General features: G+C 48.7%; 1 protein-coding gene across 5 annotated transcripts in view; it reads left to right on the forward strand.

Annotated features, from left to right (window-relative positions):
* The window catches only part of Mroh1 (maestro heat like repeat family member 1), a 73,393-nt gene that overhangs the window by 35,439 nt on the left and 23,383 nt on the right, over positions 1-14,571 (forward strand). For 4 of the 5 annotated variants that reach the window (XM_076836096.2, XM_076836098.2, XM_076836097.2 and 1 more), the window contains exon 13: positions 1,440-1,562. The exons of the other annotated variant lie outside the window; for it this stretch is intronic. In XM_076836096.2, the coding sequence (XP_076692211.2) occupies positions 1,440-1,562 (123 nt within the window). The remainder of the gene's footprint in view (positions 1-1,439; positions 1,563-14,571) is intronic. 5 annotated transcript variants of the gene reach the window in all.

The raw sequence follows: 14,571 nt of genomic DNA on the forward strand, positions 1-14,571 counted from the left end.
AGGACCTTCTGGTGGCTTATGGGTGATCTCCAGGGTCAAGACCCCTCTTGGGCCATGCAGGTTTCCTGTGCTCAGTGCGGTCAGGACCTGCTACAGTGGGCAGGGCCTGCTTACTCAGGGGCAGCAGGGACCTGCGCTCCTCTGGGGCCTGCTCCAGCCTTTTCTGCTGGCTCTGGCCTGCTCCCTGGGTTCTCCTCTCACTGTTTTCCCTGGAGCTTCTGGCCTGGGTCCCGAGTTACCCCTGTGGCAGGGTCACGCTCCATAGTGCACAAACCCTTGTGTTCAGAGGTGTCCCCTGATGCCTCCCTTACAAGGCCCTGCAGCTGTCATGGGGCTCACATGACATCTGCAGTACCAGGGGCATCTGTGCCCACACCTGCCCCTACTGCAGGTCACTTAGGCCATCTGCTGCTCTCTAGGCAGTCAGCTGCCAGCCCAACCCACCTTTTCCTGTAGGCACGCGTGTCACTGGGGTAGTGTGAGCTAGGGGTGCTCTGAAGAGGCCTCGCTGGGATGATGATGTCCAACCTCTGCAGAGACTTTCTCAAGATGAGGGAGAAGCCTCCCAAGGGAGCAGTATGTGCAGAGGCTTTGGGTGGGAGCAGAGGCCAATGTCTCTGGGGACAGTGTGGCGTTGGGATGGAGGCAGTGCTGGCTCTGGGGGCAGTGTAGCTTGTTTCAGCATGTTGGACTGGCCACGCCTTCGAGCCACCAGGAGTGCTTATGGAGCAGGGCTGGACATGCCGCTGAGGACTCCCAGGAGTGTCTGGGTGAAGGCTCACCTCAGGGACCATGGCCAGGGCAGTGATGCCCCCGGAAACCATGTACCAAGAGCAGCCCGCCCTGAAGCAGTGCACCCGAGGCCAGGCAGACCTCAGGCAGGGACACCAGGAGGCTGAGTGGTCCGGGCGCCGCTGGCCAGTGTTCAGGGGCTGAGGGCAGGGTGATTTGGGGTGGGCCCTTCAGCAGGACTGCTGGCATAGACTTGGGTGAGGCCGATGGAAGTGGACGGAGAAGGGAAGGAGTGAGACAGGGTGACTGATGAAGGGCTGTGGGAGTGGGGGCTGTGGGGAAGAAGGAAGAGAGGCCCCCGACAGAGCTGGGCTCGTCCACCACTGGAGGAGGATGCTGCAGGGGATAATGGGGCTTCTGCAGCCCAGGGACCAAACAGCACAAGTACAGGTGAGGGCACAGCTGCAGGCACTGATAGAGGTGTAGGTGCAGGTGTGGGCACAGGTAGAGGTATAAGCATGCGTGCAGGTGCAGGTGTGGGTACTGGCACAGTTAGGAGCTCAGGCGCAGGTGTGGGTGTGGTTCCAAGGTGGGTGTAGGTGCAGGCTTGTGTGCAGTGCAGGGGGAGCAATAAGGCCCCTGTCTGCCGGCTGGATTGGCATGACAGTCTCTGTCTGGCCCCTTCCTGACCTGTTGGTTCTGGGCAGGTGAAACGGGCTGTGGTGCAGGTGATCAGCGCCATGGCTCACCATGGCTACCTGGAGCAGCCTGGAGGCGAGGTGATGATTGAGTACATCGTGCAGCAGTGTGCGCTGCCCCCTGAGCAGGAGGTAAGGGCCACGCCTCACCCACCAGCGTCACCCACCAGCCTCACCACCAGCTCTGGGCCCAGCAGCTGCTAGGCTCTTTGGCCTACATTCCCCAACCTCTGTTAGTGCTCGTCACCAGGAGCTGCTGTCCCAGCAGCAGGTGGCCATGTGACCTGAGTCTGTGCACTGAGGTTCCCTGTTTCTGAGTCGGGGTCTCTGCACCTTGAGTCCACTGGCAGCTCCCAAAACTCAGAAGAGGCAAAAAGCAGAGACGTGGTTCTCTTTGGGGCTTTTCTGTCTTAAAAGCTAGTAAATAAGTCAGTTTCTTCTTGAAAAGTAGCAGGTGACTGGTAAAAGTGAAGGGCAGGTGGGGAGGCCCTGGGTCCCTCCAGAGCACTGCAGTGATCTAGAAGCTGGGTGTGGCCTGGGAAGGTTTAGTAAAAACTGGGTTTGTCCCTGAGGTCAGCTCTCACACTGGTAACAGCCACTGCCTGTGTTTATCTTTTTTTGGGGGGGGGTACTGAGGATGACGGGGCGTGTGCCACTGCCCCCGGCCCTCTTACTTTTCTTTAAGTCAGTCTCACTAAGGTGTATTTGCATACAGGAAAATGCACCCTTTAAATTGCCACATGTGCTTTTGATGACAGTCACATAAGCACTGTGTCAAGACACAGGACATCTGGCACCCCACGTTCCCTTGCCTCCTGGTAGCCAGCTGTCCCTCTGGTTTTGCTTTTCCAGAATGCCTAGGTGGACTTGACGGAGTGTAGCTCAAGTCAGCTCCTCCCCTTGTATCAGGCGTTTTTCTCCAAGTACTGGCGATTGAACTCAGGGCACTGTGCTTGCTAACCAAGCACTCTGCCACTGAGCCACCCAGTCCTGCTGAGCTGGACTCTCAGGTCACCCTGCAGTTCCTGTCCACTGCTGAGTGCATTCCATCACATGCAGTGCCACTGTGAGTCGTCCACTCACATTGAAGTGTGGGCAGGCTCAGCAGTTAGGAACCTCCGCCGTGTGCCGCTGGGCACAGTCTCCATATTTTTTTCTCAGTGCACTAGCTGTACACAGTGGGATTTGTGGTTGTAGATTGTTAGGTGTCACAGTGTCACAGGATCATTTGGCCATGTCACTCCCCAGTATTTCCCGGCCCCCTCTTCTCTCCCCTTGGTCCTTTCCCCTACTGATGTCCCATCAGTTTTCATGAGATCCCCTCAACTTCCTGTTCCTTTTTTCTCTCTGTCTTCCACATGTGCCAGAAAATATCAATCTTGACCTTCAGAGTTCAGCTTATTTGCTTAACATAATGGTCTCAAGTTGTATCCAATTTCCTGCAAAGACACAATTTCATTCTTCTTTATGGCTGGATTAAACTCCGTTGTATATGTATACCACATTTTCTAATTTGTTATACATGACAGCAGAATGTGTTTCAATCCATAGTACACATATAGAGCATGATCTTTTATATCACACCATTCGTGACTCCATACGTGTACTTAGGGTGACCATGTCCATCTCATTCCACCATCTTTCCTACCTCCACTCCCCTCCCTTCCTCTCCCTCCCCTCCAGCCCCATGTGAATCACCTCCTCATGTCACAGAAAGCATTCGGCATGGGGTTCATCCCAGGGATGCAAGGTGGGTCCGACATAACGGAGATCAAGAGATGTGATTCATCACATCAACAGACCGAAGATAAGAATCCACGCCCGTCCCGTCTCAGTAGATGCAGAGAAAGTGCAGTGCACATCTGCTGGCCGCATGGGCAGAATCAACCAACGGCCCTTGATTGCCATTAGGCAGAAAATGAAATAACGTTTTTTTGAAGTAGTTTTTGTAAAGTATTGAATGAAACTTTGGTAAATTGATCTGCTCAGCAGTCCCTCTGTCCGCCTGGTGTTTGGTCATGGTGGTCTCAAAGAAGACCCAGAAAGCTCCACCAGAAAATTTTTAGAACTAATAAATGAATTCAGCAAAATAGCAGGATCAGCACCCAAAAATGAAAGGCATCTCTGTGCCTCAGTGACGAGTCCTCTGAAAGGGAAATGAGGGAAACCACCCCACTTAAAATAGCCTCAAAAAAAAAGTTAAATAGTTGGGAATCGACTTAATGAAAGAGGTGAAAGACCTCTACAATGAAAACTACAGAAGGAAATTAAAGAAGACCTTAGAAGATGGAAAGATCTCCCTTGCTCTTGGATAGGCAGAATTAACATTGTCAAAATGACCATACTACCAAAGGCACTATACAGATTCAGTGCAATTCCAATCAACATCCCAATGACGGTCCTCACAGAAACAGAAAAAGCAATCATGAAATTCATCTGGAAAAATAAGAGACCCAGAATAGCTAAAGCAATGCTTAGCAGCAAGAGTGAAGTAGGTGGCATCACTCTACCAGACCTTAAACTATACTACAGAGCAATAGTAACAAAAACACCATGGTATTGGCACCAAAATAGCCTTGTAGACCAATGGTACAGAATAGAGGACACAGAGACTCACCCACATAATTACAGTTATCTTATATGAGACAAAGGTGCCAAGAGCATGCATTGGAGAAAAGATAGCCTCTTCAACAAATGGTGCTGGGAAAACTGGAAATCCATATGCAGCAAAATGAAATTAAACCCCTAACTCTCACCATGCACAAAACTCAAAGCGGATCAAGAACCTAGGAATTAAACCAGAGACCCTGTGCCTAATAGAAGAAAAAGTAGGCCCAAATCTCCGTCATGTTGGATTATGCCCCAACTTCCTTAATAAGACTCCTGTAGTGCAAGAATTAAAATCAAGAATTAATAATGGGATGGATTCAAACTAAAAAGTTTCTTCTCAGCAAAAGAAACAATCAGGGGGGTGAACAGAGAGCCTACAGAATGGGAGCAAATTTTTACCACACGCACATCAGATAACATCAAAAGAACAAATGATCCAATCAATAATGGGCCAAGAAACTGAACAGGCACTTCTCAGAAGAGGATCTACAATCAGTCAACAAATATATGAAAAAATGTCCAACGTCTCCAGCAATTAGAGAAATGCAAATCAAAGCTACTCTAAGATTTCATCTCACTCCAGTCAGAATGGCAGCCATTAAGAATACAAACAGGGGCTGAGGCTAGGGCTCAGTGGTAGAGCGCTCACCTTGCACATGCGAGGCTCTGGGTCTGATCCTCAGCACCACATAAAAATAAATAAATAAAAGTATATAAAAAAAGAATACAAACAACAATAAGAGTTGGCAAGGATGTGGGGAAAAGTTATGCTCCTACACTGCTGGTGGTACTGCAAACTGGTGCAGCCAATATGGAAAACAGTATGGAGATTCCTTGGAAAATTGGAGTGGAACCACCATTTGACCCAGTTATCCCTCTCCTCGGACTATACCCAAAAGACTTAAAATCAGCACACTACAGGGACACAGCCACATCAGTGTTATAGCAGCACAATTCATAATAGCTAAACTGTGGAGCCAACCTAGATGCCCTTCAGTTAGATGAATGATAAAGAAGATGTGGTCTATACACAATGGAATACTACTCAGCGTTAAAAGAGAATAAAATTATGGCATTTGCAGGTAAATGGGTAGAGTCGGAGACTACACCACATTTTCTTTATCATTCATCTGATGGTGGGTACCTAGGCTGGTTCCAGGGTTTGGCTGCTGTGAATCATGCTGCTACAAACATGGGCTAGCTCAGTGGGTTGAGTGCTTGCCTTGCATGCACAAGGCCCTGGGTCTGATCCCCAGCACCACAAGAAAAAAATCAGGTAAACATGGCTTGCATGTATTGCTGTAGTAAGATGATTTTAATGCTTTAGGGTAAATATTGAGGAGGGGTACCGCTGGTCCTATGGTGGTCTCATGCCTAGTCTTTTTTTATATTTAGTTGTAGTTATCAATACCTTTATTTATTTATTTATTTTTATGTGATGCTGAGGATTGAACCCAGGGCCTTGTGTGTAGGTGAGTGCTCCTCTGCCGAGCCACGCCCAGCCCCTCATGCCTAATCTTTTGAGGAGCCTCCATACTGATTTCCGAGGTGGTTGTAACAATTTAAATCCCAGCAAGAGCATAAAGTGTCCCCTTGGTCCCCTCTCCAGCACTTGTTGTTTGCATTCTTGATGACTGCCATTCTGACTGGAGTGAGAGGAAGTCTCAGTGTAGTTTTGATTTGCATGCCCCTATTTGCTAGAGATGTTGAGAATTTTTTCATGTTTATTGGCCTTTTGTATTTCTTCTTTGGAGAGGTGTCTGTTTAATTCATTTTCCCACTCGTTGATTGGGCTGTTTTTCTCTTGTGAGGTTTTTTGAGTTCTTTACATATTCTAGATATTAACTCTCTGTCAGAAGAGGAGTCAGCCAAGGTTTCTCCTATTCTGTAGATTCTCTCTTCATGCTCTAGTTGCCTTTGCTGAGCAAAAGCTTTTGAATTTGATGCCATCCCATTTATCGATCCTGGGTATTCCTTCTAGCTTTAGGAGTCCTATTGAGGAAGTCCAAGCCTGCATCCACCTATACAGGTGTGTTGATCTTACATTCTCTTCTAGGAGTTGCATGGTTTGGGGTCTGATTCCTAGGTCTGTGATCCATTTTGAGTTGACTTCTGTGCAGGGTGAGCAATAGGGATCCATTCTCATTCTTCTACATATGTATGACCAGTTTTATCAGCACCATTTGAGAAAAGTCTCCAATCTGTTTTAGGCACCTTTGTGAAGGGTCAGATGATGGTATCTGTGTGGGTTTGTCTGTGTCTTCTGTTCTCTTGTTCTGTGTGTCTGTTTTTATGCCAGTACCATGCTGTTTTTGTACTATAGCTCTTTAGTATAATTTGAAGTCAGATATTTGATGCCTCTAGCCTGGATCTTATTGCTCAGAATTGCTTTGGCTACTCTGAGTCTTTTATTCTTCTAAAGGAATTTTATGACTGTTTCCCCCCTTGTTCTGTGAAGAATGTCATTGGTGTTTTGACGGGATTGCACTGATCTGTATGTGCTTTTGGAAAGGTGCCATTTGGACAGGGTTAATTCTGCCCGTCTGTGGCACAGAGGGCTTCCCATCTTCTTGTGTCTCCTTCCGTTTCTTTCTTCAGTGTAGTTCTGTAGAGGTCTTTTACTTCCTGGGTCAGACTCCTACGTGAGTGTGTGTGTGTGTGTTCTAGGTTTTTGTGAATGGGATAATTTTCCTGATTTCTTTCTCAGCAGATTCATTATCTGTGTAGAGGAAAGCTAGTGATCTTTGTATGTTGATTTTGTAACTTGTTCTTTGCTGAACATGTTCATCGGCTCGAGCTTTCTGCATGGTCTGAGTACAGGACCCACCATCTGAAGCACTGGTGGCGTGACCTCTTCCTTTTGTGTTTCTGTCCCTTTCCTTCCTCTCCTGCCTGGGGCTAGAGTGTCGGTGCTGTATTAAGCAGAGTGGGCAGAGTGCACACCCGTCTCCCTCCAGGTTTCAAGCAAGTGCTGTCAAGGGCAGGCCGTGGCTCTCCAAGTTGCTGCGGTTGGCTCTGAGTTCTTGACCATCCTGCCTCAGCCTCCCGAGCTGCTGGGATTATAGGTGTGCACCGTATTCTTGCAACCCTGGAATAAAACCACCTTGTGCATGGTGTACAGCCTTCTTAATATGTTCAACACAGCTTGCTGATTCTAAGGTTTCTTTGCATCTATGGTCATCAGAAATATTGGTCTGTAGTTTTACTCTTTCTTTCTTTCTCTCTCTCTCTCTCTTTCTTTCTTTCTCTCTCTCTCTCTTTCTTTCTTTCTTTCTCTCTCTCTTTCTTTCCTGGGGATTGAACCCAAGAGCAATTTACCATGTCCCCCAGCTCTGTTTATTTACTTAAATATTTATTTTTTAGTTGTAGTTGAACACAATATCTTTTTTATTCATTTATTTATTTATTTCTATGTGGTGCTGAGGATCAAACCCAGGCTGTGCATATGCTGGGCGAATGCTCTACTGCTGAGCCACAACCTCAGCCCTATTTATTTATTTTTTTGAGACAGGTTCTCACTAAGTTACTTGGGGCCTTACTGAATTATCAAAACTGGCCTTAAACTTGGAATCCTCTTGTTTCAGCCTCCCTAGCCACTGGGATTACAGGCATGACCCACTGTGCTCAGCTAATCTGTAGTTTCCTTTCCTTGATGTGTCCTTATGTGGTTTTGGTGTGAGTGTGATACTGGCTTCATAAAATGAATTTGAAAGTGTTCCTTCCTTGGGCTGGGGATGTGCTCAAGCGGTAGCGTGCTCGCCTGGCATGCGTGCGGCCTGGGTTTGATCCTCTGCACCACATACAAATAAAGATGTTGTGTCTGCCGAAAACTAAAAAATAAATATTAAAATTCTAAAAAAAAGAGAAACAAAGAAAGTGTTCCTTCCTTTTGTATTTCATGGAATAATTTGGGGACCATTAGGATTAATTCTTCTTTAAAGTTCTGGTAGAATTCAGGTAAAAATCCATCTGGTCCTGGGTGCTTTGTTGTTGTTGAAAGGTTTTTTATCGCTTCCTCTGTCTTATTGTTAGTTATTGTCTGTTCAGGTTTTCCATGTCTCCTTGATTTAATTGTGGCAGGCTATCTGTGTCTATAAATACATCCGTTTCTTCTCTTTTTCAATGTATGGGAGTCTAGATCTTCAAGATAGCCCCTAATGATCCTCTGGATTTTTGATGTCTGTGGTGGTTTTTCATTACTTTTTTTTATTAATTTGTGTCTTCTCTGTTTTGCTTTGTTCAGTCTGAATGAGGGTCTGTCAGACCTACTTACCTTTTCAAAGAACCAGCTCTCTGAGTCCTGACCCTTTGCTGGTGGCTTATTCTGAATCTTTCTGGTTTCTTATGGAGACTTTCATGGCCATGACTTCCCTCTCAGAACTGCTCGCTGGGGTCCCAGAGGCCACCAGGTGTGTTGGACGACGGTCTCATTCTCTTCACCCCGTCTGAAGTGTACCATCCATCTCCAGTGTTTAGAGGATCTCGGTGGTTTTTCATGATAGTGTCTCATTTTATTCCATTATGACCTGATAAGATGCAAAGAATCATATTGGGTTCTTTTTGTTTGTTTGTTTTTGCATTTGCTAAGAGTGGCTTTGTGGCCTAAAATGTGGTCTGTTTTGTAAAAGGTTCCATGAGCATCTGAGGAAAAAGTGCCTTCAGCTCTAGTTGGGTCAGATATTCTTTGGACGTTTATTAAGTCCATTTTATTTTTATTTTTAAGGTCTGAGGAGCCGTCCCTGAGTTGGTGTCTGGGTGGCCTAGGTGTTGGTGAGAGGTGGTGGAGACCGTCCACGGCTGTTGTATGAGGCCTGAGTCCCCCAGTTGACTTATCAGGTCATAACGGGTGTCTGCTGGTGTCACAAGGCGATGCAGACGATCACGGTTGTTGAACCCTCTTGTTGGATTGTCCCTTTAGGTCTTTGTCTTTTCTGGTTGACTTTGGGCTGAAGTCTGCGTGGTCAGGTGTGAGAGCAGCTACTCCTGCTTGGTTAGGGCTCCATTCCCGTGGGAGATCAGTTTCCACCCCTTCACTTTCAGCCTGTGGCTGTCCTTGCCAACAACAGACAGTTGGTCTGTTTTTTTGAATCCATTCTGCCAGCCTAGGTCTTTTTCTTTTTTGGCTCTGGAGATTTAATCCAGGGTTAGTTTACCACTGAATGGCACCCTAGCCCTTTCTATTTTTCATTTTGCAATAGGGTCTTACTAAGTCACTTAGGGTCTCACTAAGTCATTGAGGCTATTTTTAAATTTGCAATCCTCCTGCCTCAGCCTCCCGAGTGTGCCGCCAGGCCTGGCTGACCTACGTCTGTAACTGGAGAGTCAAGAAGATTCACATTCAGGCTTATCACAGGGAGATGTTGTCAGTCCTGCCCTTGTGACTGGTCTCTAGCCTTCACCTGTCCTGTTTCCCATTCGCTGAGCTGTGCTTCAGCCGAGGTCTGTCCTGGAGCGCTGGAGTCCAAGGCCCATTTCTTCTGTGTGGGTGAGTCCTCCCGGGGTGCCAGCTGAGTCACCGTGGATTCTTTTAGTTTCTGCTAATCTTCAGGGACTTGAAGGGTGACTTGGCTGGAGACAGAAATCTTGCTTGACAGTTGTCTCTTTCAGGACTCACACAGACCTTTCTACACCCTCCTGGGTTCCAGCGTTGGTGCTGAACAGTCAGAAGGGTCTCTGATCGTCCTGCCTTTAGATGTGACCTGCACTCTTCTCCTGAAGTCCTATCCTTGTCTCTGTTTTTGTTTTATTTTAATCATGATGAGTTTGGAAAAGCTCTTCTTTGATCTTGTCTATTTGGAGTTTGAATGTGTCCTGTATCTGGAGGTCCGTCTCAGCCTCACGGTTTGGGATTTTTTCTGTTATTATTTCCCTGAAGAGATTATTCATTCTACAACCCTCTTCAATTCCAACCATTCTCTTTTTTTTTTTTTTTTTTTTTTGGTACCAGGGATTGAACTCAGGGCACTCGACCCCTGACCCACATCCCCCGCCCTATTTTGTATTTTATTTAGAGACAGGGTTGGAGTTTGCGTAGCACTTTGCTGTTGCTGAGGCTGGCTTTGAACTTGTGATCTCCTGCCTCAGCCTCCCGAGCCGCTGGGATGACAGGTGTGGGCCACTGAGGCTGGCTTCGTCTTTTTCTTGCCTGGGTCTAGCTGATCAGCAGCTTCTCCACCCTGTGAGGCTGCAGTGTTCCAGTAGATCCTGAGCACCTCACAGGAAAAGGAGAAACAGAAAACCGACAGGCAGGGCCCGGTGGCCATGCCCATGACCTTAGTGGCTCGCTCGGGAGGCTGAGGCAGGAGGATGGCAAATTCAAAGCCAGCCTCAGCAACTTAGCAAGGCCCTGTCTCAAAATAAAATAATTTTTAAGAAAAGGCTAAGAATGTGACTCTGTGGTTAAGTGTCCCTGGGTTCAATTCCTGGTACCGGGGGCCGGAGCAGGGGGTGGGGGAACAAAACAGAAACAACAGAAGCAGACAATACACAGTGTTATGATAAATTCCCAGTACCCACTGTCCTATCTCAGTACTAACGAACACAAAACAGGAACGTAGGGTCGGCAGCTTCCAACAAGGAAAACAATCAATAGCCCAGAACTGGCTCCAACATTTAAGTAAACAGTAAGTGTCGACTCTGCCATCCCTGATGCTAATGACTCTTGACAGCATGAGTGGTGTTGGGTGAGGAACTATAGAAACTAGTTCCAAAACAGTGGTAAAATATAGTTCATTAAGATAAAGGAAAATGTGTGGGGAAGGTAGAAGAAAGTTTAGGATGTTTAAAATGGGAACAGAGAGAATGCAAAAGAGATGTGACAAGTGATTTCAGCTGGGCCTGGTGGCCCACACCTGTCATCCCAGCGGGTCATCCCAGCGGCTCGGGAGGCTGAGGCAGGAGATCACAAGTTCAAAGCCAGCCTCAGCAGCAGCAGAGTGCTACGCAAACTCCGACCCTGTCTCTCAGTAAAGCACAGCATTGGGCGGGGATTTGGGTCAGGGGTCGAGTGCCCTGAGTTCAATCCCCGGTACCAAAAAAAAAAAGAAAGAAAGGAAAGAAAAAGTGATTTTTATAAAAAAAGGAGGGAAGAAAAATAAAACAACAAAGGAAGAGAGGACAGGGGATCTGCTATTGGAGGGAGAGGAAAGGAGAGAAAGAGGAACGAACCCCAAACTCTGACCCCGGAAAGACAGGCAGAGAGCTCAGAGATGCGGCAATGAGGAAGATGGAAGCCGTGTGTGTGCACGTGCGGGGCCAGCAAGCACACAGACAAGACCAGGCCCGGAACAAGAGCGGGCAGCGAAGGGTCGTCCCCATGTGTACTCACACCCACCTGTCCAGATCCCCACCCACTTCGGCTGGTCACATGAGCCACCAGAGTCCAGGGGAAAGCAAGTTGGAAAGCGAGTTGGGCTCCCCTCTGTGTCCCTTGGTGGACACCCCCCGAGTCCCGTTCTGCTGGGCCACGCGCTGGGCACTTGCTGGGACAGGTTGCTGGGGTCTCCAGCTCTATGGCAGCAAGCTGCAGTGTGGCCTCCTCAAGACGGCCCCCACCTCAGCTGCCCACGGCCAGGTGAGAAGCTGCACCTTCCAAACGCCAGATGGCTGTGCAGGCTCTGGGTCAGCTGAGCTCAAGCTGCCTTTGTGATCCACAGGACCCTGTGCCATGTGTCCCCTGAGGTGAGCCAGCACCACTGTCCCTGCTGCCACTCCTTGGCTCCAGTGTGCTCCTTTCTTTCTTTTTAATGCACCCAAATCTCTGAGTCTCTAAAATTTAGACTGTCAGGTGCTGAATGTCACCACCTCACTAAGGACCTGTGTCCCAGCACTGGAACCTGAGCCCTGGACTCTGCTCTGCCGTCTGGACTCTCCCGAGCCCTTGTCTTTGAAGCGTGTTATGCAGCCCGTAACACCGGGGGAGGGACAAGGGAGGGACAAGGGGCTCTGGGGGAGATGTACATTGAGCTCCATGAGAAACTCCGAGCTGTTTTCCAAAGAGGAGGTGTGTGGCGCTCCCAGAGCTGGCGGGGGTTCTGCTCTCTGTCTGCGAGTGCTGGGGCTTTGGGTCAGGACAGGTCTATTTTTTCAGTGCTGAGGATTGAGCTGAGGCCTGATGCATGCTAGGCAGGAGCCACACCCCTGGCCCAGGCAGTATTTATCTTATTTATTTCCAGTACAGGGAATCAAACCCAGTGGCGTTTTTATTTTGAGACAGGGTCTCACTCCCTTGCCCAGGCAGACTGAGGCTGAACCCCTCCTGCCTCAGCCCCATGATGTGTGCACTGCAGCGGCTCGGGCAGCCTTTCTGCAGGGCCTGCTGGGGTGGGCCTCACCCTGGGTTGACCTGTCTCCTGAGGGCGGTGGGTGCTGAGCGGTCCGCGTCTCCCGTGGGCTCCGTTACCTAAGGCTGTGCTGCTGCTTTGATCCAGTCTGCTCAGACCTGTGCTCCTCTTTGAATTGGGTTCTTTTCTTACTGAGTTTTAAGAGATGTTTGTATATTCTGGGTGCCAGCCCTTTCTCAGATTTATGGCTTGTAAGTATTTTCTTGAAGTCTGTTGCATGCTTGTCTTTTTAATTCTTTGTTTTTTAAATATCTTCTTAGTTGTCAAAGGACTTTATTTATTTTTATGTGGTGCTGAGAATCAAACCCAGTGCCTCACACGTGCTAGGCAAGCGCTCTACCCCTGAGCCCCAGCCCTGTCCTTTAATTCTTAATAATGTCTTTCAAAAGTAGAAGTCTAATTTTTTTTTTTTTTTTTTTTTTTTTGTACCAGGGATCAAACCTGGGTACCTCACTAAGCTGCTTAGGGCCTTGCTGAGTTGCTGAGGCTGGCTTTGAAGTTGTGATCCTCCTGCCGCAGCCTCCTGAGCCACTGAGATTACAGGCATGTGTCACTGTGCCCAGCTACAAGTTTAAATTTCTTAAAGACCAGTTTACCTGGTTTTTGTCTGTGGATCATACTCTTGGTGTCTTGTCTGGTAAACCCTTGCTGAGCTCAAGGTCACACAGATCTGCCATGTTCTTTCCTAGAAGTGTTGAGAGGTCCCGGCCCGTGCCACGGCACTTCTTTGCACAGTGAGGCCTGGCCTGGGCTGGCTTCTGCAGGTGCCCGCCCAGCTGTCCCAGCACCTCGAGTGGCGACAACTCTTTTCCCTGCACACCTGGTGGCTGTGTGGACACTGGTGCAGTCCAGCGGTGACAGTGCCTCCCAAGCCCTGTGCTGCCTTCTGGCTGCAAAGGCCGCGTGCGGCTCTTGCTCTGGCCCTGCCCCGCCGTGCTCTGGCGCCACCCTGGCTTTGTTTGCTGTGTGGACTTCAGAATCATCCTGTTGGTCTCTGTGGAACAGACGGTGGGATTCTGAGTGGGACTGTCTGTAGAACATTTGGGAGAGAGTTCCAGCATGGGGACATCATGTCTCCGTGCTCATTCGGATCCTTGCCTTTCTTTCCTTAGTATCTTACAGATGGCGAGACCCAGAGTCTCTGTCCTGGACTCCGTGGTCTGGGCCTGAGCTCACTGCGTCCCTCACTTTAGTGTCTTCTTCCTTTTCACCTTGACTTCTTCTTCTTCGTTCCCTTTTCTTCTTTATCCCTTCTTTTTTTTTTTCTCCTTCTTCTGTTTTTTTTGTTGGTTGTTCTGTTTTTGTTTTGTTTTGTTTTAGAGAGACAGAGAGCCAGGGGAGGAGGGAGCAAAATAAATAAATTTTTTAGTTCTCGGCGGACACAACATCTCTGTTGGTACGTGGTGCTGAGGATCGAACCCCGGCCACCCACATGCCAGGCGAGCGCGCACCGCCTGAGCCACATCCCCAGCCCTGGTTGGTCTGTTTTTGAGACAGGTTCTCACAGAGTTGCCCAGGCTGGCCTGGGACTTGGGATCCTCCTGCCTCGGCCTCCTGGGTTGGATTTCGGATGGCATGGAGTTAGAAATGGGCAGACGGTTGGTTTTAGGTGTTGACTTTTTATCCTGTGGCTTTGCATCTTTGTCGATTCTTTGCAGTTTTCTACATGGAACATCACGACTCCTTGAAATGATGGCTTCCCCGCTCCTTTTCCTCCTGCCTCGTCATCAGTCAGGGCCTGCAGTCCAGTGCTGGCCCCGTGGTGGGAGCCGAGCTCTCCCCACAGGGACGCAGCCTGGCCTTCCCTGAGAGGCCTTCCCGTGCCCAGGCCCCTGTGGCTAGTTGGTCCTGCTCCCTCCTCCCCTGGCTCCTGGAAGGGTCTGCAGCCTCCCTTCTTCCCAGTTGCTGTTAAGACTGGGCCCAGCAGATTGAACACTCGGGCCTTGCCCCGGGAGCCACGTTCCCAGCCCTGTTTTGGATTGCATTTAGAGACCGGGTCTCACTGAATTATTTAGCACCAGGCTGAATTGCTGAGGTTGGCTTTGAACTCACGATCCTCCTGCCTCTGCCTCACCTCCTGAGCTTCTGGGATTACAGGAGTGCACTACCACACCTGGCTGTAGGACATTTTTAACTATGAAGTCACCTTCTTTTGGGGGTTCCAGGGATTGAACCTGGGGTGCTTAACC

The sequence above is a fragment of the Callospermophilus lateralis genome, chromosome 16 (genome assembly GCF_048772815.1).
Source record: "Callospermophilus lateralis isolate mCalLat2 chromosome 16, mCalLat2.hap1, whole genome shotgun sequence".
Classification (NCBI taxonomy): domain Eukaryota; kingdom Metazoa; phylum Chordata; class Mammalia; order Rodentia; family Sciuridae; genus Callospermophilus; species Callospermophilus lateralis.